Source organism: Rhinoraja longicauda, chromosome 8, assembly GCF_053455715.1.
Source record: "Rhinoraja longicauda isolate Sanriku21f chromosome 8, sRhiLon1.1, whole genome shotgun sequence".
NCBI classification, from domain to species: Eukaryota; Metazoa; Chordata; class Chondrichthyes; order Rajiformes; family Arhynchobatidae; genus Rhinoraja; species Rhinoraja longicauda.
In genome coordinates this window covers 23,482,329-23,507,423 of record NC_135960.1, presented here as the reverse complement: position 1 = coordinate 23,507,423, position 25,095 = coordinate 23,482,329, and the positions used below count along the sequence as shown (strand labels likewise).

The following is a 25,095-nucleotide window of genomic DNA, read 5'->3' as shown; positions in this document are numbered from 1 at the left end:
CCAGTCCTGGTCGGCCAACCACCTAGGAGAGGCCAGCCTCCGGCAGTTCCGATCAGACCAGGACCCCCCGCTCCGGCTGTTCCACCAAGTCCGGAACCCCCGGCTCCTGTGGTTCAGGCTGCCCCTCTCCTTACTCGTTCTGGTCGCGAAATCCGGCTCCCTGCTAGGTTCCGTACCTCGGGTTCTGGGGGGGGGGGGTCATGTAGCGACCATAGTGAGTGGTCCTGGTCGTCGAACCCTCAGATTGGCCAGCAAGGTCACGTGTGGGCGCGACCGTAGGGATTGGTCCAGAGAGCGACATCGCTGATTGGACAGCGTTGTCATGTGCGCCTTTGGCGCCCGAAAAGAGTTAGTTCGGAGACGTCTTCGAAGAAGACAGTGAGTTTTGATGGTTGTCCGTTATCTTGTTAAGAAACATTTGTAATCGAATATTGCTGTTGCAATAAACTTCTTCAACAAAGAACAAGTTTCCGGACTCGCCATAAGAGCCTGATTATTCCTCACCTGCTGGATGAGGAATGTTCCATTCATTTTATGGCTTCAACGTCCAAAAGCAGTTTTTAGTCAATGAATTACTTGTGCAAGTCCCATTTAAAACGTGTGCATATTAGTTGCCAATTTTACTTGCTATGAAGCAATTGGGAATGCCCCAAATAAATGCAGGTCCGCCACCACCACCTTTCCGGCAACTGGTGGTCTGGCACCTAACTCCTTTAATTCACACAAAATTACGAGAGAGTAATCGAAATCCCCCCCCCCCCCCCCCCCCCCGGAAAATGTGGCACCTAGGCCGGGTGAGGTGGCCGACCTTCTACTCATCAGGACATTGGCGGCTGATCGGTGGGTTGAATTTGCCCCTGCGACCGGGGCTCTGGAACTCTGGCCTAGCTGGAGCTGGTAGATATAATCCCATGGCCGACTTTGCGGGCTTGTATCTCAACCCCTAAACGGCCTAGGGGGACCGTTCCGATACCATTCGACTCCTCTCAACTGTGATCTTTGTTGGTCCGGCAAAAAGGATAATCCAGAAACGCACTGGATTCACGGGTGCCATAAAAGCAGTGGACCTATACATGAAACCTGCTCCAACATTTGAACTTCTTTATATTATTCTGAATTTGCTCATGTTTGAATTTATGTCCACTTGTCCTAATCTTAATATAAAGTACTATTTGGGTTTTTTTCCCCTAACATTTTAGTTATGCAGCTTAAAGTCTACTCTTTTGTGGATTAGTTTTCCGATTCTTTCCCAAAAACCTGCATCTCTATTAACACAGTATTATGGTAATACATTTATAGAATTAAAAAAATTATATTTATTACCTGTTTGTATCATGTTTACAGGCCTGTTAAGTGGCTGCCAGTAAGAATTTTATTGTTCCATATATGGTGCATATGGCAACGAAACCCCTTTTACTTTTCATCAGTACCATGACCATCTTTAAATTTTCTTATGTTTGAATGTTACCTTCTATCCTAATGATCAGCATTGGACACATTATTAAAACATGGTCTGACTAACTTGCAACTATGTGTACGGAGTTTGTACGTGGGGTTTTCTCGGAGATCTTCGGTTTCCTCCCACACCCAAGATGTCCAGGTTTGTAGGCTAATTGGCTTGGTAAATGTAAAAATTGTCCTCAGTGGGTGTAATGTAGTGGGTGGGACCAACGGCCTTTTCTGCGCTGTATCTCTAAACATTTCACTGGTTATCCCCTGTTGTTTAGGTAGATCCCAACACTGACATTGCTCTATTAATTGCTATTGGAGTTAGAAACTATGGAGGAGGTGTAGAACTGACCAAATATAAGGAAGGTTCTCAAAGTGAGCAGAAAAGAAAGCCAAATTAAATTAAACAGTGGTGTTTTAGAAATGCAAGAGAACCAATAAATTCATGATTCATGACTAAAAATACAATACATAAATACTAATATAAAAACAGATGAACATTGGAATAATGTGTGAAATAAAAATATAAGGGTTTATATCTGGAAAACAATACATTATTTTTGTCATGGAAGATCACAATTGAAATACTGTGTGCATCTCTGCTCCCTATGTACAATAAAGACATTGAAAGCGTGTAAACAAAAACATTAAAATGTTACAGAAATTCAGAGAACCACCAGAAAAAGGTTAAAATAGTAAATAATTTATAAAACCATACCTTTGGATGCCACCTCTTTCTGATAAATTTTGTAAGCCTTTTCATGGGCAAGGATTATATTCCTAATTGCTGAAGATTCAGTGTTTTTTGTTTTGTGTTTGGATATTATGTTTGAAGGATCATCAAATGTTATCCAGATTTCAACTTTTTCTCCAAAGGTTGCAAAAGCAAATTGTGCATAATTTGCAAAAGAATCAATAAGTGTTCCATTCTCCCAGTTGCCATACTTCGCTGTCAGACTTTGAGGGATGTCACTATTGCACAGAACCATTACAGGCTTGAGATTTGCACTTCTTAATTCATTTAGGAGATTTGAATAACACTGTACTTGGATAGGATCCACCTTCTCAGATACATCTTCTGATAGAATACTAGCCCAAGGAAGGATTACTTTGTAATGGGAAAGACCTTTTTGCTGTACGTTTAGATGATCTTTCAAATATCTTGGAAGAGGGTCCAGACAAAAGATGCGTGTGCCTTCTTCCTCACTGAAATCAATCATCTGATATTTATCTTCATCTTTAACCAAAGTATTCACCAGAGCATTTGTTAAGGGGCCACCAATTATCATAAACTCAGGTTTAATTTCTGCACCAGTCAAACTTATGAAAATTAAAACAACAATACTGTTCTGCAGTTCCATTTTATAGATCTAGCGTAAAGAGCAAGGTGCAGATTTTATATAAAAGCTCTATCTGCTGAAAAACGGATAAGCTTTTTGAGCACCGCCTATCTAAATTATATTCCTCATGAAGGTCTCAATGTAACACTGGTCACGTTAACAACAACTAGATTTTGTTTTCAATATTTCACCACTTTTTCTTGGAGCTTTAACTTAATAGCCCATTTATTCAAAAGAAGAGATGAAACTTAATATGACCCCAAGACAGATGTGTCCTTCAGTTTGGATTGCTGAAGTGATCAGAGGAAAGAAGCAAGTACGACTTATCTTCTCCTTTGTAAACATACATACTGCACAGGATGCCAAAATAATGTCCTCTGCACATCCATGGGCCAATCGGAGTCTCTAAAATGCCACTATCGCATCTGCCTCCACCAGCATCCCAGGCAGCACACCGAACTATAGAAAGCGCTCCAATAAGCACATTGAATCCATTAATTTGCTAATACAGTGAATGCAATACAGGATCTCTTTGAGAACATATTTCTTAGACTGTATGTGAACCAATTAACCTCAAACCCATGTGAAATCCTGACTTCTATGCCACCAAAACAGGTCAGAATTTAAGGTTCCCAGCACTTGCAGAAATTTGTGAATTGCAGTGTTTTCAGACCAGATCAAGATAATAATAAATAGTATGGAGTTAAGAGTGACAAATCTTAACGCTTTACACAAACATTATAAATGGTGTTAATATTTATAATTTACTTGGTAATATCAATAACATGGGATTAATTGCACGTTCATCTCTTAAACAGTTTTCTTGTGAGGCACTACCTATATCAAAGTTGTATCAAAGAATCAAGTACAAAGGTGCAACAAGTCACGTAAACAGATTTGAGGAAATATTAACTATGATCTTATTTTCCATGGTAATTGAACACTTTGCACCTGTCAGTGCGCACCAATGGACCATTGCCAACTTGATATAACCTTGTAGATAAAATGAATCAACTCATCACTTTACTGCAGGCTGCACAACATGTTGTTACTTGTATTTAATCCTGTGGTTCACATTACAAGAACAATCCACAGCTCTGTAACATGTACTCTTGACTGGCGAAAAATGCATCAACCTGTTTCACTTGTGCAGCATCTAACACAACCATTCTTCCAAATATTTCCTCTCTTGGTGCCCAAGTGTTTTATGGATGTCAATTCATTCTTCCTTAAATCTATGAAGTTTTGTGTTGCATTGCCCAGGCTAACATTACAGCATTGAAAATGTGCCTTTTGTAATTGAAGACTTTAATTTGTAATCATGACATCCAATTATTTAATTCTGTACAAATTGTGTAGACATTCATACATTTTGAAAACTTTGTTGAGGATTTGTTGCAATCTAAAAATCACTTCAAACTCCCCAGTAGATTTACGGGGAATATCTATATATATTACATTATTAAAACTCAGATCTTATTTATATGAGATTTGGTTGTGGACGTACAGCCAAAACAGTAAAAGATAGTGCCACAATTTTAGCACCACCTTAATCAGCATTGTCCTGGCGACTATTAATGAAAAGTTTTATTTAAATTGGTCTTATATTTTTTAGAGATTTTGAACTTTAAAAATTACATTTCAATTCGACTTCTTAAAGGTCCTCAGCATGTGGCGCAACATTGGGACTAGCATGCCTTTAATTAAATGGAGGAGCACGACGCCAGAGAAGGCCGCTGGCAGGACGGCCACTCTCCTGCTGCTGCCCACCCAGGGGCGGGGTCAGTGGCTTCCTTTCCCCCCGCACCCAGCCCCGAGGGAGATTCCGAGCAGGAGGAAGATGGTCGTCGACCCTGTCGACTCATCGTTCTCCTCCAGCGCCTGCTTCAACCAAAGGCGTCGTCGATGATCAGCGCTGCACGCAGGGGGCACAGGCAAGTGGCTTTCACTGCCAACGGGTCCACAGAGGGGAGTGGGCATGGGAGACTGGGGAGTGAGAGTGGGGGGGGGAGTAGGGGGGGAATGGAGTGAGTGAGAGGGGAGAGGAGTGGGGGTAAAGAGGATTGAGCGGGGGGGGGGGAGGCTGCTAGACAAGACAGGAGAGGCTTTGGGCCCACAGCTCGCTCTGGCTGCAGCACTGGCGCCATGGGGCCGAGGTGAGTGGCACCTTCTCCCCCCTCTATGAGGAATAGGCCCAACGGGTCCACTTGGTCTAGTATATATATATATATATATACATACAATACATCTTTATTGTCATTGTACCCAGGGGTACAACAAGATTGGGAATGCGCCTCCCATAAGATGCAATAATTTAAGTAATTTAGACAGCAGCAACCCAACGAAACGAACAGTTGTAACAGTTTTGGACAGGGTAAAGTGCAAGTTGATCTATGCGTTGTGGCCATCCGGCTCAGCAGGACCGGTTCATAGCAGCTATGGCCCTGGGGATGAAGCTGTTCCTGAGTCTGGAGGTGCGGGCATAGAAGGCCTTGTATCGTCTGCCCGATGGAAGTTCGAACAGACTGTTGCAGGGGTGTGAAGAGTCTTTGTGGATGCTGGTGGCTTTTCTGAGGCATCGTGTGTTGTAGATGCCCTCCAAGTCTGGTAGCTGTGTTCCGATGGCCCTCTGAGCTCTATGGACTACCCGCTGTAGAGCTTTCCTTTCTGCCTCCGTGCAGCTGAGGTACCACACAGGGATTCCATGCGTACACACGTTATTAAAACTCTCGGTTTGTTTGTGTGTATATGTTTATGCGTGTACCATGCCCTCTACACAGCCAAAACAGTACACAACAGTGTGACCATTTTAGGCCCACCCTACTCATCATTCCCCCGTGGTCTGAATAAACAGTCTTTTGTTACCTTTTAAAAACAATTTACCTAATAAACTTTAATAAATGCGCGCCCCCCCCCCCTCCCGGGGAGGACTGGTGCCCGTCCAAGCTTGCCCCGCGCCAGACCTGCCTCCCGTCGTGCAGCTTGGTGGCAGAGGATTGAAAAGATGGCCGACCCCGCAGTTCGCAGCTGAGCTGCAGGAGAGGCTTCGGCTCCACACCCGGGCCGCAGGAGAAATGGGGCCGAGGTCAGTGCCTTCTACCAGTCCATTCTCACCCACGGCCCCAGGAGACACTCCCCGCCTGGCAATAGCTCGATGCTGTCGCCACTGTTCCCCACTGCTCACCGGAGATTGCAGCCGAGCTGCAGGAGACGCTTCGGCTCTGCACCCGGCCCGCAGGAGAAACGGGGCAAAGGTCAGTGCCTTTTCCTTGTTCCCTCTTGCCGGCCCACGGGGGCACTCCCCGTCTGGCAACTGGTCCACGGTCGGGCTGACTGGGGGGGGGGGGGGGGGGGGAGTGGAGGGGGGATTAGGTGGGATGGGTAAGAGTGGAATGGGGTAGGTTGGGAGAGGGATGGGTGAAGGGGGTGCTGCACAAATGCAGGCGAGGTTTGGACCCAACGGGTCCACTTGGTCTTATTCACCCGGATGTAATCCAAGTACTTTTCTTACATGGCAATTGACTCTTGCAGCATAATTTTTAACCTACAAGATCATAAGAATAGTATTGTAATATTTGACTTGAATATTTAACTTAAATGCACATTTAGTAACGCAACGACACAGTAAACTGCGCAGCTATAATTTACTTTATTAAAGCACTCAACTTCAATAGCAAAAGTTGATTGAAATATTTAGAACAGTTCCCACAATTCGAAGTAATCTTCTACTTTATTAAAGGTATCACAAAATGCTGGAGTAACTCAGCAGGTCAGGCAGCATCTAGAAGAGAGGGAATGGGTGACGTTTCGGGTCGAGACCCTTCTTCAGACTGATGTCAGGGGGGCGGCTTTATTAATGTCATGGGAACGAAACAACAGTGCAAAATTATACGTTGTCTTGGAATTAAAATATAATTTGTCACGGTTTATAGGTTTATGTATAAATGCAGACCACCCATACAAAATCTAAAATACCTGCATATTTATCTCATAATAAATCAGCACATTGTGACCATTAATATGCAAAAGACACTCAGCAAACATTCTGCAGTAGTTGTAATATGTATTGTAAGTTAGTTTGATCTTAACCTAAGTCACAATTGGGCTTCAAAATAAAAGCTCAAAAATCAAACATTTTACAAATTGTAACAGGCACCATTTGTTGCAATACCTGATTACACTGGTATCTTACTAAGAGGCAAATGTAAACTCTTAAACTGGAATAGAATGAAGAGCTATAAACATTTGGTTTATGCCTTAAGTTTTGGAAAGACCTCTACTTTAGAGAAATTTGATTTATTTATCGCATCTCATGTTGATCCACTGTAACTGTTAATCTTCCAAAGTATAATTAGGATTAACCACGAGGTAAAGATCCTGGTCCAAAACTTCATCGCCTTCTCCCTTCCGGCTTTTAAGACTAGTTTGCTTCAGTTCAATCAAGATATGATCCTATGTAAAAAAAAAAAAAAATCAAGCATAAGGTTCACAAAGCACATTAGTTTAAGATTTCGACACTTGCTGTTCAAAATCAGAACTGAGAGCCAGTTGTGGCAATGCTGGATACTTGAATGCAAACCAGCTCAGTGGGAAGTAAAAGTGCCACTTCCAAAACAAATGTTCATGATGCGATTTTTCAATCTTACTTCACTGTTATGGGGGTGAATCTTATTATTTACTGGCTACCACTCAGTAAAATGTTCAATAGTTGAGTATTTCTGCACATCAAATTGTGATCCTGGAAGTCTAAGACACATAGCACCATTTCTGTATTTATATTCTACAGACAGTTTGTCGGTTCAGATATCCTGATGGCTTCAGTGGGGATTCTAAGATATCAGTTAGGGGCACCAAGTGTGCACAGGACTATCTCAGCCAGGGTCTAACAACAGGGTCAACATCTTCAGAGGCATTGTGCTTGGAGCACGACATTTTTAATGATCTTCAGGAAAAAAACAAAACAATCAACCTTCCAAATATATACATCAAGATAGATAATAATGGACTTGCTGCATATTTCCATTTCTTTTGCTGCAGTCAAGCATAATTTAATCTGGATAATTTCCAGTAAGTTATTTAAATTGGTTTGCTTTAACCCCAAAACAAATTGAGGCAGTGATGCCAAACTCAAACAGGGTAGATACTTTTAAGTACCAAAGGAATGCCAGATGTATCAATATCTAAATGGAAGAAAATATCCATGGGAATGTCTTAAGTCAAGACTCTTAACCAAACTGAAATTTACATCATACTTACATAGTGAATAAGTCTGTAAATAACTTTCTCAATTAACCTCTTTTTGTTAATGAGCTGTTCTTCTGATTCAATTTCAGATTCGATTTCTTTCAAATACCAATTAACAAGTTCACTCTTCTTTGGGGAAGCATCATCGTCCTCTGAAGATTAAAAGTTAAATATCAGTGAGATGATGGACAAGCACAATCGCTTTTGTTCCGTGCCTACCTATGAGGTAAACCAAGTCATAGCATCAAAATAAATGTGAAAGTCAAATGGATCATCTTTCCAAGGAACCCAAATATCTTCCTCCACTACAGCATGTCTTTATTATTTTAATCCGTCCGAATGGTTATGGAGATCAATCAGTTAATAGCTGCTGTGCCATAAAGATTAGGACATATGGTAAAAAGTATTGGACATACATTTTTAATATATTAAAAATAATAGAAAATATGGAAATATTATGACAACATCCTGCATAATTTGATACTTTAAATCATAATTTGGTAACTGTTAAAGAAACATGTGAGGTGAGCATTGAATGCAGCCTTAAAATTTAGTGGTGGATTCTTGTTACTTCGAATGGATTAACAGACAGATCTGTTCGCTGAGCGAAGCAGAGCTATTGCATAGAGATTTAGTATGAATGTAGTTTGGTGCAGGCAATGTTTGGATTTTATATGGCATCGTAATTTTTTCCAGTATGCTTTTGGTTTGATTTATATTATACAATGCACAAAAAAGTTACTTCAAAATTATATTGAAATGACTCATCAGTTATTCCCAGGGTTGTTTTTATCTTCAACGACTCCCCGTTGCAAATCAATTACACATTTGTATTCAGTATCTTTCGCCTAGATAATACTGTTTATTAATGTGACCATTAAGCCAGGTCTCTACAAATTATTCTAAATCCTATGCTGCTTTACCAATTCACTTTTTAATCCATCAATACACATACAATTATTAAATAGCCCCTTAAACTCTGTATAGTGTAATTTAAAAGTAACATGAATCCATCACTAAAACCTCAATTCAATGCTCATCTTGCACATATATACATATAACAGGCGTAACATATCATTTAATGGATCAAATTGTGCAACATATTACCATTTCACTGTAATTTTTTAATGCTTTTCCCCAATTTAAAACAAATATTTTCAAAATAGATTTAAAAACAGTCACTCTGAGGTCTGATGACTTGGATGAAGGGATTAAAAGTAACATTAGCAAATTTGCAGATGACACAAAGCTGGATGGCAGCGTGAACTGTGAGGAAGATGCTACGAGGTTGCAGGGTGACTTGGACAGGTTGTGTGAGTGGGCGGATGCAGTTTAATGTGGATAAGTGTGAGGTTATCCACTTTGGTGGTAAGAATGGGAAGGCAGATTATTATCTGAATGGTATTAAGTTAGGAAAAGGGGACGAAACAAGGAGATCTGGGTGTCTTAGTGCATCAGTCACTGAAAGGAAGCATGCAGGTACAGCAGGCAGTGAAGAAAGCCAATGGAATGTTGCCCTTCATAACAATAGTCGAGTACAGGAGCAAAGAGGTCCTTCTGCCTCACTAGGTACAGGGTTCTAGTGAGACCGCACCTGGAATACTGTGTGCAGTTTTGGTCTCCAAATTTGAGGAAGGATATTCTTGCTATTGAGGGTGTGCAGCATAGGTTCATTGGGTTAATTCCCGGAATGGCAGGTTGTCGTATGTTGAAAGACTGGAGCGACTAGGCTTGTATACGCTGGAATTTAGAAGGATGAGAGGGGATCTTATTGAAACATTTAAGATTATTAAGGGATTGGACACGTTAGAGGCAGGAAACATGTTCCCAATGCTGGGAGAGTCCAGAACCAGGGGTCACAGTTTAAGAATAAGGGGTAGGCCATTTAGAACAGAGATGAAGAAGAACTTTTTCACTCAGAGTTGTAAATCTGTGGAATTCTGCCTCAGAAGACAGTGGAGGCCAATTCTCTGGATGCTTTCAAGAGAGAGCTAGATAGAGCTCTTAAAGATAGAGGAGCCAGGGGATATGGGGAGAAGGCAGGAACGGGGTACTGATTGCGAATGATCAGCCATGATCACATTGAATGGCAGTGCTGGCTCGAAGGGCCTACTCCTGCACCTATTGTCTTTCCTGCCTGATGAAATTACATGGACTTGGTGTAGATTCTCCCTGGAGGCAGGTTAAGGTCCTCCAACATGGGTCTCTAAGAATCCAAATTTTTAGCATAATAATTAAAAACATAATGATCAAGAAGTTTTTTCAAGCATCACTTTAGTTGTATTATGTAATCTACCTAGGAACAATCTGCATTCTTACCTTCTTCTAATTTCCGCAGATGGATGACCAGAAGATTTGAAATCTTGCGATACTCTAAAAAGGACAGTCGCAGTGCGGATTTTGGGATATCCTCCTTGATACCGTCTTCAGAATGAACACCAACACCATTTATCCCATTTGGAATATCTGAGTGATCTGTCAAAATTATAATTTATTAGATAGGCCAACTCACTTATTCCAGCAATTAACCCGGTGACTGATTCTTACTAAACACTTTATAAAACCTCCCTCCTTTTAAAGTTCAAACCCTTCACGATAAAGGCCAAAATGTTGTTTTGCCTTAACTACCTGTCAGATGTTGCAGCAAAATGTGTTATTCATGTACGAGAACAGCTAGTTCCCCCTGTACTTCACTCAATTGCACTCACTCTCTCTCCTTTTGGAAAATCCACATTTTTTCCCCCACTTACCACATTAAGATCAAAATGAGCCCAAAACTCAGATTTGAACACTAGTGAACGTAAAGGCATTAAAATCAAAATGTTAGCCCTGCATATAATTGTGCATGGATTGAAAAAACATGCTTTAGAGATAAAAACAGTAAATCTAATTTATTCTGGAGGCTGAAGGAGATTGATATTTTAAGTTAATCACTATTCAAAAATGTAAAACCAACAAATTAAATGACAAAAAAAAAAATCACACTCATACTGATAACTTTTATGACATTTATTCAATCCTACTACTATTAAAAATACCATTTACTCCTTCTTGGACTTCCTGTTCCATCTCTTCTACTCCCTCATCATCTTGGTCAAAATTTACATCTGGAGTCTCAACTCGAATAATCGATTTGTTCAATAGCCGGAAAGCTTCCTTGACATGCTTCGGCTGTACCTACAAAGTCACAAAACATATTTATCAATTCAGGCAAGTTTACAGTTCAAGATATCACAGTATTTTGAATACCCTCTTCCTTATTTGTTGATGTGCTTCTTGAGAATCTAGAATCGTGTTTGTTTTCTAAATATTTCGATATCTATATGCACATACTGAGGAATCAATTAATCATTGTTAAAATATGATGATCAGTCTCCAGCCCATTTGTATCAAGGGTTTCTTGCTGTGCACTGCTCTAATAGGCTTTTGTTTACACAACTGCACCATGTGAATTATAAAAAATCACTTATTTTAAGTTTCAATGGAACCTATTTAGAATATATACCAGTGCAAGAACAAACCCATCAGCTCAACTTGTCTGCACCAAACACAATGCCAATCTAAACTAATTCCACCTGCCTGCACCTGGTCTGTATTACTGTTCCCTGCCTGTTGACTTGGGAATTAAAGAGGCTGTTGTCTTCTCTTAAAGAAAATAAACCCTTTTATTTGACACCATAATCACCTCATCACAGCAATGCATTCTAGCCATGGACTCAGAAAGTCGAATCATACTCTCCAGCTGACGCACTGTGATTCTCCATGCCGATTTAGTTACCCCAGATCCATCTCTCTGACGGAGTCGTCTGTACTGTTCCACTATGAAGTCTTCTGATTCCTTTGAGATCTGCAGTGATACAGGACCTTGATAAAAAATCACACCTCAAGTACACAGCTTTGATCTCCTTATCTAAAAGTATATACCAGTACAGAGAAAACATATTAACGCTCAGTAGACTCCTATAACACCGGACTTTATGAAGCGGTATTGGGGCTGAGAGATTTGGGCAAAGTATATTCAGTAACTGACCTTAGGCCTGAACTGCCTTGCAAACAACAGGTACCTCCTGATATCATCTAAAGAGTAGATTCGATCAACAGAATCCTGTATTCGAGAATGAAGGTCCACTATGCGCCTGGCAATGGCGTAATCCGTTACCTAATTAGTAAAAATTTTAATCAGGCAAATTTCTTAATTGAAAACTTTAAGAAAATGGAGAATAAAAATGGAGTTAATATTTATTCTTACCTCGTTACATTCATCCACTAGAATGAAGAACAAATCAAATCGAGACATGATTGGGGCTGTGAGGTTCACGTTTTGTTTGAGAGATTTTGAACGATCATACCGTCCACCCACTGGGTTTGCGGCAGCCAAAATAGAAGTCCTGGCATTCAAGGTTGCCTATAACAAGAAATATAATGGTATATTATCTTTTACATGATCAGGAATGCCACCACTTCAATTAAAAGGTGAATAATATGCACAGACTTCATGCTGCGTAACTGTCTCCTTCATAGATTTCCTATTTCCATATTTAAAATGCAGCTTTCTACCAGTTGAAAATACAGAATATATTCCAGCAAAGAGGACTAAAATAGAATCTTCTGCAATGAAATGTTGACACCTTTTTAAACAATTACATTCTGTAATCTTGAATCCCTTGTTCAGTTCACTTTCCCGATAAAATGAAAATTGACACCAATAGTTTTCCCCGCATTTAATGTTGGACACCCTTGGTCCTTAATTTAGTTAATCTAGATTGTTTCATAATCTTTTCCCAAATATAAAGCAAAGGTTCAATTAGAAAGTACTTCAAGAAAGTATTTGCCTTAGATAAAAGCATTCATCAATTTTTAACAGGAACTGAAAAAAATTACTGAAACTAGAGTTAGAAATTTCTTATGCTTTAAATGTATCACGAAGCAATGGAAACCCATTGACAAGATATTTTTGAGGATTTCAGTTGACAGTGAATGGTAGTTCAGTATCAAATACACAACTTACTTTGACTCCAGCTTTTGTGATGGAAATGGTCTGCTGTTCCATGGCTTCGTGGATAGACACTTGATCTCTTGTATCCATTTTATCAAACTCATCAATGCAGCAAACACCCTAACAAAAAGAAATAGATGGTTGAAATAAATGGTTTCCCTGATGAAGATTACAATTTGTTGTAATTTTGAATAAGCATTGTATCAAGAAAAAGAATGTCATATTCATGACTCAGAGCAAGCTTAAATAGTACCAAGACTTGCAAAGATCCATGGCATCCACCAAACAAATGATATCTAATGTCAGATGTCCAGTACTGCAGCATTATACTCCAGATAATCATACGAATAAAAGACACAAAGTGCAGTGTAACTCAGTGGGTCGGGCAGCATCTTTGGAGAACATGAATAGGCGATGTATCGAGTTGTGATCCATTTCTGTAGTTCCTCATCACCATATATGGATGCTTGAGAACACACATCAGGTTCAGAGACTTAAATACACACCAAGACTGCAAACATTTTTGAACTCAAATTCAAAAATCCATCAGGATACTGAAACATTTAAATATTACTGCTGGAATATACACCAAATAAAAATAAGAATAATGCCCATACATTATCAGCAAGCATCAATGCTCCAGCTTCTATGACAAATTCATGGGATTCTTCATCTCTCACAACCGCAGCTGTCAGACCTGCAGCAGTGCTCGCCTTGCCACTTGTGTACACAGCCCGAGGGCTGAATTCTTCCACATGCCTAGTTTATCAAGAAAAAACAGACTAGTTAAATTTTAATTTAGTTTAGGATACACATCCTACATGATAGAGGGCAATTTACAGAGCCAATTAACCTACAAATCTGCAAGTTTGGAATGGGGAGGACACCAGAGCACCAGGACAAAATCCATAGTCACAGGGAGAAAGTGCAAACTCCACACAGACAGCACCAAAGGCCAGGACTGAACCCAGGTCTCTGGCGCTGTGAGGCAGACGCTCGACTGCTGCGCCAGCCAATGCAAGTATTTTTTAATTCTCAATTAAAACAAAAATTATATACCATTCTTACTTAGCAAGATTTGATACACAAATACTAATTCTTCATATCCCCATGGTTACATTGTTGCACCTGGTTAAGAGATCTTTGGATAAAATTTCATTTAAATCTCTGATGCCAATTTACACTGGCTGTAGATAAAATGAACAGAATACTACCAAAACAAAACTGAAAAGATGTTATAGTAACTTTCTGTGCAGCACAATGACATTTCTTCCATTAAAATGGAATTGCAAACCAACTGGATTGTTTCACTCTTCATACCCCTTCCTTATTTAATCAAATTACTTGAACTTAGTTGTAGAAGACCCTACACAATTGGTGCTCGCACTATTGTTTGTTTCCTAGTCGCAACTGGGTCACAGTTGAAAATATTTTAATTATACTTCAGTCACCAAAAATCTTAACTCTTCAGCACAACTCACTTAAGGAATTGGCTCTTGGCTGTGCTTGGATCACCAACAATGCAAACATTAATATCACCGCGCAAAGAAGTGCGCTCCAGGGTAGTCTTTGGAACTCCACCGAAGAGCATCAGCAAAACGCCACGTTTCACTTCATCATTACCTATAAAGGGCAAAAAAAGTGTATTTTAAAAATTGCACTATAAAATAAGGGGTAGACTAAAATTAAACAATTCAGCAGTTCAGAGAGATTAGTTACAACCAAAAATAGATTTGCACCCTGTCATTGAAAGTAGGCATGCAGGTGCAGCAGGCAGTGAAGAAAGCGAATGGTATGTTGGCATTCATAGCGAGGGGATTTGAGTATAGGAGCAGGGAGGTTCTGCTGCAGTTGTACAGGGCATTGGTGAGACCACACCTGGAGTATTGCGTACAGTTTTGGTCTCCTAATCTGAGGAAAGACATTCTTGCCATAGAGGGAGTACAGAGAAGGTTCACCAGATTCCTGGGATGGCAGGACTTTCATATGAAGAGACTGGATAGAGTCGGCTTGTACTTGCTGGAATTTAGAAGATTGAGGGGGGATCTTATGGAAACTTACAAAATTCTTAAGGGGTTGGACAGGCTAGATGCAGGAAGATTGTTCCCGATGTTGGGGAAGTCCAGAACAAGGGGTCACAGTTTAAGGATAAGGGGGAAGTCTTTTAGGACCGAGATGAGAAAGTTTTTTTTCACACAGAGTGGTGAATCTGTGGAATTCTCTGCCACAGAAGGTAGTTGAGGCCAGTTCATTGGCTATATTTAAGAGGGAGTTAGATGTGGCCCTTGTGGCTAAAGGGATCTGGGGGTATGGAGAGAAGGCAGGTACGGGATACTGAGTTGGATGATCAGCCATGATCATATTGCATGGCGGTGCAGGCTCGAAGGGCCGAATGGCCTACTCCTGCACCTATTTTCTGTTTCTAAATCAATATTAAGCCATTATCTTTCTCAAAGAATGCTACTTGTGGCACTTTTTGAAATTCACCTGATCATTACTGACCCATGATATGCTTAATTTAGTTTAAGTTTAGTGTATATTTATAACTTTAAAAAAAATGTTCAAAATGTTGCTTCTTACCAAAAATGGTGGGGAAGAGGCTTGAACAGAGATTGTGATACAAGTTCTTATCCTGGCTCATTTCAAACACCTTCTCCCATTCTTGAACAGTCATCTGATTTTTAATACTTTCTGCAGTCTGTTCTTCTTCTCTCAATTCTTTACCGCCAAACTTAAAAAAAAAAAAAGGTTTTTATGTCAAGCAAGCCTCAATCTCGGGAGACAATTAATAGAATAGCACAAGACTAAACATGGCCAATAAAGACCAAGTTCATCTGTTATATTCAGTTAACTAAAACCGAGCCGCGATTAACTAACCCAATTTAACTTGATCCCCTCCAAAAAAATACAAAGTCACTTTGTGTGCAAGTAGCAAATTCATTCTTGAAACTATTTATTTAATTTTCCTTCATTGCATTTCGTCAACATAACCCCAAAAAGCACAAACTAACTTTGAAGCATTAATTTTGACAAAGGCAGTTAAGAGTTCAGGGTCTGACCACAACCTTAAACTAAACATAGAACTAAGAAACAACATCAACTTCATACCTCAACTTAGGCAATTGAAATTAACACCTCCATTTGCCATTAGAATTCTGAAATCCCGAAATGTTATGAAGATATAACCCCCCCCCCCCCCCAATACCTTGCCCACTATGCAGAAATATACCAGAGTCAATAGTGTAAAGGACAGCAAAACTTTGATATAATATGATTAAGTACAATGATAATTAGGACTGTCCTGTGTTTACAAATAGTTTGAACCATTTCATTTAAACAAGTATACATACCCGTGGATTTGTTTGTGCCACATAACATGCCAGGAAAGCCAGTTTGTAGGACAGGTCACGTACACCTAAAGCACGAAGACCTCTAACTCCTTCAGTTTCATACCCATCAGCACCGCCGACTCGGGAGCCTGTTTCAGCACGGACACCTAAAGAAACAGGAGACTGTTAGGGGACTGAAAAAATACATCCTTGCACAATAATTCTCTCAGACTACTACTGTGATGCATAATTTTCATTCAGCTGCCTATAAGCATTCATGGAGATTGGTGACTGAACTTCACATTTATTACCAATAAATGTTACCACAGATGAAAGAAACTACCATGTAAAGTACAGCAAAGCAACATAAAAAAATAAATGTTCATGAAAACTAAATCATAAAGATGAAGCTTCTAAAACTTACAAAAGTGCATTGTCATTACCATATTGTTATCTTCCAAAAATATATTTTTGGCACAAATTATAATTTAAGGTAATTAAATCTACACCATGAAAGCAGGAAAAAATGTAACAACTACAAATTTATTACCAAGAGTTAAAGTTCAAAACTGCAGATGCTGGTTTACATCGTAGACCCAAAATGCTGGAGCAACTCAGCGGGACAGGCAGCATCTCTGGGGAGAAGGAATAGGTGACGTTTTGGGTCGAGGTCCTTCTACAGACAGAGTCAAGGGAGAGGGAGTCAAGAGATATGGAAGGGCATTGTGTGAAAACAACAGATCTTAGCAGACGATAAGGAAATGCAGAATGGTTCATTGTTAGCCATGGGGAAGGTGACAACACGGCATACAATCAGTAATATTTAATCAGGACAGTAGAATTAGTCAGAGAATTAGGGTGGGGGAGGAACAGAGAAAGAGGGAAAGCAAGGGTTACTTGAAGAGAGAGAAATCAATATTCATACCACTGGGTTTTAAGCTACCCAAGCGAAATATGAGGAAATGTAAGGGGGGGGGGGGGGGGGGGAAGAGGAGGAAAGAAGAGGAAGGGAGGGGTTTGTTTGTGAAAATTACCTAAAATTGGAGAATTCAACATTCATGCCGTAGGGTTGTAAAGTACTCAAGCGAAATGTGAGGTGCGGTTCTTCCAATTTGCATTGGGCCTTGTGGTGGGGGCCCTGGACAGATAGTGGTGGGATCCCCTTGGAGGAGGCGAAAATGTCAGAGGATTAAGTGCTGGGATGTCCTTGACAGAGGGACAGCATTCCTAAACATCCACCTATCTGACCAGCAACATGTAGTTCAGCCCTTAACCGTTTTTTCTCCCTTCAGTACAATTTTGGATCAAATTATACTGAACCTCATTGTTATATTAATGCCACAAGACGCAAGAGCAGTGAAGCTATTCGGGTTTAAACTATCGTTGATATTCAGATATTTAAAAAGTAAAATTGACAATTACAAATATTGTGGAAATACATTTATTGAAAACTATAATTAAATAAACTATAGCAAAATTACAAAACAAAGCTTTCCATAAACTCTGAATCCCCACTGAAATGAACAGCAGAGAAGGAACATTCTGTGATCCAACAAAGTCTAATCTGAGCTTGGATCGGGGCAGCAATTTGCCATATAATGCTATCCTGGAAAAATACTTGGGCAAACAAGCAAATTGGGGCTGATTCCACGTCAAAAGCATTTGCAGTAGCACCTGTCACTTAGAACATCCTGGATCCCCAAGTCCTTGTCATTCCAGGACTTGGTTCCAAACAAATATTTTCTTTTTAATAGAATTTACTCATCAAATTCTACTACATTTCATGAATCAACAAATCCAATTAAGGTATTGAAAGACTGGTACAAGGCGTTTAGTCTTAATCGGTTTCCAATTTATTGAATACCTGGTGTAACCAGCTGAGATACATCAGGAACCACAATAAGCATCCCTGTGAAGTCACATCTGTCACCAGCTTGTGCAGATTCCACGGCCTCTGCACGCAAGATAACCTCCACACTACGTGGTATGCTACCACGGGGTAATTCAGCCTGCGTTTCTTGAATACGAACCTACAAAGGCACGACAAATTTAAAATACGATAAACAAGCAAACAACCGTTTTACTTTATCATTATATCACAGCATTTACAGAAAGATTAATTAGTTATGTATTGTAGCAACAATTATCCACAAAATTTGTATTGTCTAGTTTGAAATTTGTTAAAAATTTTGCTCAATGTTAAAAAAATTCAGTACATCTATTAAATCGACAATTTTGTTCCATAAATTATACTGCTCCACAAATGATCTTTCACATATTTGTGCTAACCTTAAATTTCTAAATAATCATTTATACTTATCCCAAATGCTTAAAAAACAAAATAAAAACTTTAATTGCAATCGTGTAGAATAAAAGACTGGTGCTGAAACTGAACTATTAATACTCTTGAGACACACCAAAACATTACCAGGTAATAAATTACTCTGTTTAATTATTTTAGTAATAAAGGCAGTTCTAAGAATATCTGTTATTTGCAATATAAACATGTAAAGAATCAAATATATTTTGACCAGTAGATTATAATGTAGAAAACGAGAATATTTAAACATTACGTAAACAATATCGAAGGCTTCTGACCATGCAAATACTTAAAGTAGACATATTAACTAACAAAGATAAACATGGATATATTTAGTGTTTCATTTCTGTCATAAAACAAAGCTGTCAATATGAAAGAAACGAAAGTTTTGAGTTCAAATATACCAGGAACTGGTTTCTCCATCTTTAGCAGAATAAAGCTTAAATTACCAATTAGTAAATTAGTGACAAGAATATCATATCATATCATATATATACAGCGCGGAAACAGGCCTTTTCGGCCCACCAAGTCCGCGCCGCCCAGCAATCCCCGCACATTAACACTATCCTACACCCACTAGGGACAATTTTTTACATTTACCCAGTCAATTAACCTACATACCTGTACGTCTTTGGAGTGTGGGAGGAAACCGAAGATCTCGGAGAAAACCCACGCAGGTCACGGGGAGGACGTACAAACTCCTTACAGTACAGCACCCGTAGTCAGGATCGAACCTGAGTCTCCGGCGCTGCATTCGCTGTAAAGCAGCAACTCTACCACTGCGCTACCGTGCCGCCTAACTTGCCCTTTTCCTCTTTTGCTATTGCAAGTTGCTGTAAAGGATGGTCCTGATCTTTACTTGTCATCTTTGCAACTTTTATTAAAGCAAGCCAGTTTAAAATTTGACAGATTTTATCCGTGTAGATATAATAAATGCTGAAGGAAATTTTCCTCTTCATAACATGTACCGTAACACAACCCTGAAAGCAATAGCAAAGTAGAGAGCGTTTGCCAAAAGCATCCTGACTAGCAAATTTAAGACGTGTAGGTTTGTAGGGTAATTGGCTTCTGTGAATTGTCCCACGTGTGCTGGTCGGTGCGGTTTCGCTGGGCCAACGGGCCTGTTTCCACCCTGTGTCTCTATACTAAGCATTGCTTCAGTATGTGACAGCGCAATGAGGAATGAATAAAAATCAAAGAATTTGAAAATTACAGCAGCTATTTGACTTGCGGAGCCCTTTCTCATAAAAATATTGCAGCTAGTCTCACTTCCACCGCGCTCCAATTTAGAATGATTAAGTACACAAATAGAAGTCAGTTAGATTTGGCTTTCTCCAAAGGCACATTGTGACTAACTTAGTAGACTTTTGGTGAATTAAGGGACCAATGATGGCAAAATGCTTGATGTGGTACAAGGTATCCAAAAACACATATAATCAAAATATTTGTCACCTAAAGCTCTGTCCTAAAAACTGAATCCCATGGAATTGAACTGATGGGTGCAGCATCAATAGACATTTGATAAGCTAAGAGGAAAGAGCAGTGAAAGATTGTATTAGTGAAGTAGTAAAGAATAGTTGGGTTCTACACTGTAAACATTCACCTAGTCCTCAGCCACTATGCTCTCCACAAACAACTTTCAAACCATCACGTTCTTGCCCAAACTTATATTGTTAAAATTGTTTTAAATATCCAACACAATTTCATTTTTTCACTCCTGTTTTAGCAGTCAGAATTCCTTTCAGAGATCAAGTCCCAGGCATTACATAACAGATGGAAAAATATTAATTCCAGCATAATCTCACCTTTTGAAAATCAACAAATCGTGACTTATTAGTATCCAACATAAATCTCCTCCTGTTGGCACACACTGGATTTCTGCAGATATTAGGCTGTGTGTATTTGAACTGTTGCTCGACATCCTTAATCACTGTCTGACAATCGAGGCACATGAACGTTCCACTGACCAATTCTGGGTGAACCGGATGGGTCCGGACAACTTGGCCACTGATGCGCAGCAGGGTTCCAATCCTGGCTGATGTCAATTCTCGTATTCTAAACACCAGAACAGTTAGACGTTTAAGCATTTCATTAATTTTCTAAACAAATATCTACAATGCAATATGATGACCTCTAAAAACGAATTCAGTTGATTTGCTCCCCATGAACTAGGATTACATTTGATTACAGTAAAACAGATAATTCGACACCCTTGAAATGTAAGTAGTGCAGAACTGTCAGAATTTCCTTACTTTTGGATATTAATCCCATGAATATACCAACGAGGTTGAATTAATCTTTATGAGATTACGCAGTAGTATAATCTCATAAAAACTTGGATTGTTTTCTCTAGGATACCAGAGGTTGCAGGACGACCTGATAGAAGTATACAATACAAGTACAAGACCTGCAAATATGCCACAAGAGGCATAGATAATAGGGTGGTCAGAATCTTTTCCCCAAGGAAATCTCTTTACTAGGAGGAACAGCTGAAAGATGAGAGGGACAAAGTTTAAAAGAGATGGGTGGAGCAAGTTATTTTAAACAGAGGATGGCGAGTACCTGGAATGCATTGCTAGGGATGATGGTTGAAGCAAATACATTAGTGGCATTTAAAGGACTTTTGGGTAGGCATATGGATATGCAGGGAATAAAGTGATTATGGGGTTTGTGCAGGTAGGTAAGTGATGGTTTTGGCATCATGTTTGGCATAGGCATTGTGGGCTGAGAGGCCTGTTCTTGGGCTCGTGTTCTATAATAAATAAGTGGACTGTATGAATTTGAACAGAGTACAGGAACACACAAGTTTGAAGACGCAGTCAGAAGTGATTATTAAAATAGTAATAAGCAGAAACATTATTGGTGAAACTAAGCAGCACTTTGGTGCACTTGGATTTCTTATTAGAAAGTGGACATGATTCATACTTTATAAACTGTACTGATCTTGTGATACTGAGCAGTCTTTAAATTCAAATCCATGAGGTGTCAATCATCAAATCTCTGCTCACGCTTCTTCTAATTTACAATTCAAACGGAATTATAGTCACTAAAGGCAAGATTAGTAAAACATTTCAACGGGCCACTTTCAGATCAGTTTTAAAAAAGAAATACAAACGCCATCTTAAACGTTGTTTAATCTTACAATTCCATTTATTTCTTACTTGTGTCTGGCTGGCAAATCCTGAATTGCCACGTAAAACTCTTTGTTTTGTGGAATGTTTCCATGGTCTCTAGCAAAATTTCGAACAGCACGGCATAAATGTGGGTAAACTCTGAAAAAGAAAACAAGAGATTGATAACAAAGCCTGTGCTGTTGTTATTAGTGTTAGAGATATGTTTGTTTTGAATAAACCTTAAAAGTCATTTTGAAAATTGAAATTCAGTCTTCCATGACTTAACCCACAAACGCAACTGGTCAACTGGAGCTTCATACTTCTATGAAGCAAGCGAGTTAACATAATTTCTAAACAATTTACAGTACTGAACAAAATGCAATGTGAGAAACAGTATCTATAACATATACACATTTAAGTATGGATTAACTAGGCTCACCTGTAAAATTCCTCCTGAATGGTTGTGGCCAGCTGCTGGTTATATAGCTCCAGATCTACAAAGCTTACTGCAAGCGTATTCCTTTCAGGACGGATCAGCTCCTCTGCATCATGTAGATATTTAACTTCTCCATCACTGTTTTGGAATCTGTAAGAAAGATTAGTTTATTATGAAATCAAAATGACAAATTCCTAAAGTGTGCTCTGTTGATGGATTAAGGGGAGTTTTGTTGCTGCAGGTGAATGAAGACATTAACTCTAGGCAAGTCATCAATTCCATCACAAGTCTCATACAATATCAGACGATAAAAATTACCTGGAATAATTTAACAATTTGGTACAGCAACCCACCATGATCAACTGTCCCAGAATAAATTAATAGAATTATTGAGCCAACATAACATCTACACAAATCAAACCCACAAACAAGTAAAACACATTTATACTCACAGAAGTTCAGTTTGCCAGACTCCATCATAATCCACAAGTTCACCATGGCCACTGCCAGAAAAGACCAACTACAGTAGGATTTGGGTCAGAGGAAGTGATTCTGAATATCCATGTTTCCTCCAGGATCCATAGTCTCATAGCATCAGGCCAAACCCCAATTACAATAGATATCAACTCTGGATAGTGCTCTTCCATGATTAACTGCAGAGAACATTCCCTCCACAACTCCCTGCTTAACTCATCCCATCCCACCCAAACCACCCCAGGTTCCTTCCCCTGAAAGCACAGGAGATGCAACACCTGTCCCTATACCTCCTCCCTCAACTCTGTCCAGGGATCCCGAGTCCTTTCAGGTTAGGCAGGTTCACTTGCACCTCCTCCAACCTCTTCTACCATATCCACTGTTCAAGGTGTCGATTCTTATACACCATCAAGACCAAATGTAGACTGGGCGATCGTTTCGCTGAACACTTTTGCCCAGTCTGCCTTGGCCTACCCAATCTCCTGGATGCCAAAGACTTTATTTAATTCCCCTTCCTACTCCCACACTGACCACTCTGTTCTGGGCCTCCTCCATTGTCAATGAAGCCAAAAGCAAATTGGAAGAACATCTCATATTTTGCTTGGGCAGTTTCCACCCCAACAGTATATTGATTTCTCGAACTTCAAGTAACCCTTGTATCCCCTCTCTCCCCCACCTGAGTCGCTGTACTAGCTTCAGTCGCCTTGTTAAGTCTCATTCTAACTCATTTTCACCTCGCCCACAGCTAATAATCGCCCGTCTCCCTTATCATTGTTACATTTTTGCATATCTTTCATTCATTTGTTCTGTATCTCTCTATAATCACCATCTACATCTCTTGTTTCCTATCCCGACTCCCAGTCTGAAGATGGGTCTCAACCCAAAATGTCACCTATTCCTTTTCTCCAGAGATGCTGTCTGACCCACTGAGCTACTCCAGCTTTTTGTGTCTATTTTTGGTTTAAACCGGCAGCTACAGTTCCTTTCTACACTATACCTTTTATGTGGTGTTTTATCCAATGCCATTGGAAAACTAAATATCTTTTTACAGGTTCCATGTTTCCGCAACTTCAAACATGATTTGCCTTCCATAAAAACCACATTTACTAGATTGTCTTAGTCTCTAAATTTCTCAGAGAATGTTTCCTTTAAAATGGATTGCAGCATTTTTCCAATGAATTATGTTATTGCCATCAGGTCCATAATTCCTAATCTAGGATAATTTAGATTACAAGGCCTCTCAAAAGTCAAGATTGTTCAACTGTCATATTACCTCCAACAGAACAATGAAATTCTTACTTACAACACCATGACATTCCCGAAAATACACAATGCAATAGATAAACGAAAGAATTCAATAAATTAACAACCTCAATATTAGTACAAAAAGTCTGAAGTCTCTATTGCAGCCAAAACAGCTCCCTCAGCTGTATTCACCACCACTGCATCACTCACTGTCTTGGACCCTGTCATTAGTATTGCAGTTGCTTTCACTCCCTTCCTTGCAACTTAAAATGTGGAGACACTAGAATCCAGATGCTGAAATCTTGAGTAAAACACAAAATGCTAGAGTAACTCAACAGATCAGGCAGGATCTGCTAAGGGAATTGACAAGACAACATTTCGGATCAGGATACTTCACACTGATGGGTTTTCTCCCTGATCCGCTGAATGTCATCAGCAACTTGTACTTAACTTAAATGTGTTTACATTTTAACTATATGTTCTGATGAAAAGTAATCAAATCCGAAACGTTAACCAGGTTTCTCTCTTCCTATATGTTGCGGTCCGAGTATTTCCTGTTTACACTCCATCACCAACTCAATTGTGAGAATGAAGGATGGACCGTAATGATGGACAACAAACGCTGGTTGATCCACACATGTTCACAAAATCAGAACATCTCAACTGCCGCCACTACGGAGGTTGGGTTAGAAAGTTTTAACAACTTAATTTGATTTGGGCTCAATACTAACAGGCAGTAAACGGGACCTCCACTCGGGAACGGAGTGCATTTACTCCCACCATCCTCCCAACTCCGGGGGGAGGAGACCCACAGAGCACCGACAAATAATCACCGGGCCCGGGGCGCGTTAACTTGTACAGGGGTTAACTTGTACCCCCTGGGTACAGTGGGGGCCGCGGAACGAGTGAGGCCCCAGCGACCGAGAGCCGAGCCGGGAGGGAGGGAGAGGACCACGAGCACCGGGTCCCCCCAACCAATACTCACTCCTCTAGGAAATCCTGGAAGAGCTTCTGGCATTTCTCGGCGAGCTCGTCCTTGAGTTGCTGCCCGGCGGCTCCAGCCGCGCCCGCCTCCCCCACGTCCATCGCGTCGCCAACCGTTACCCACACAAACGCTCAAGTCAGTGTCCTTCCGCACGCTCGCGCCGC

The 25,095-nt window shown here is 40.0% G+C and overlaps 1 protein-coding gene and 1 long non-coding RNA gene across 2 annotated transcripts in view; one reads left to right on the top strand and one right to left on the bottom strand.

The window, feature by feature from the left end:
• Positions 1-12,429, top strand: part of LOC144595771 (uncharacterized) — a 17,658-nt gene extending 5,229 nt beyond the window's left edge. The window contains exons 2-3 of the long non-coding RNA XR_013547535.1: positions 8,123-8,259; positions 10,372-12,429. This is a non-coding gene — a long non-coding RNA (uncharacterized LOC144595771). The remainder of the gene's footprint in view (positions 1-8,122; positions 8,260-10,371) is intronic.
• On the bottom strand, positions 6,497-25,095 carry LOC144595769 (DNA replication licensing factor MCM6-like). Its single transcript, XM_078403395.1, has 17 exons — positions 24,932-25,095; positions 22,231-22,377; positions 21,840-21,950; positions 20,484-20,733; positions 18,223-18,388; positions 16,380-16,525; positions 15,610-15,760; positions 14,511-14,652; positions 13,647-13,788; positions 13,042-13,149; positions 12,283-12,438; positions 12,064-12,192; positions 11,719-11,880; positions 11,072-11,210; positions 10,353-10,508; positions 8,046-8,185; positions 6,497-7,241 (listed from the first exon to the last, which is right to left on the bottom strand). Exons 1-17 carry the CDS (start codon positions 25,030-25,032, stop codon positions 7,122-7,124), a joined length of 2,466 nt encoding a protein of 821 aa, XP_078259521.1. The 5' UTR covers positions 25,033-25,095; the 3' UTR covers positions 6,497-7,121.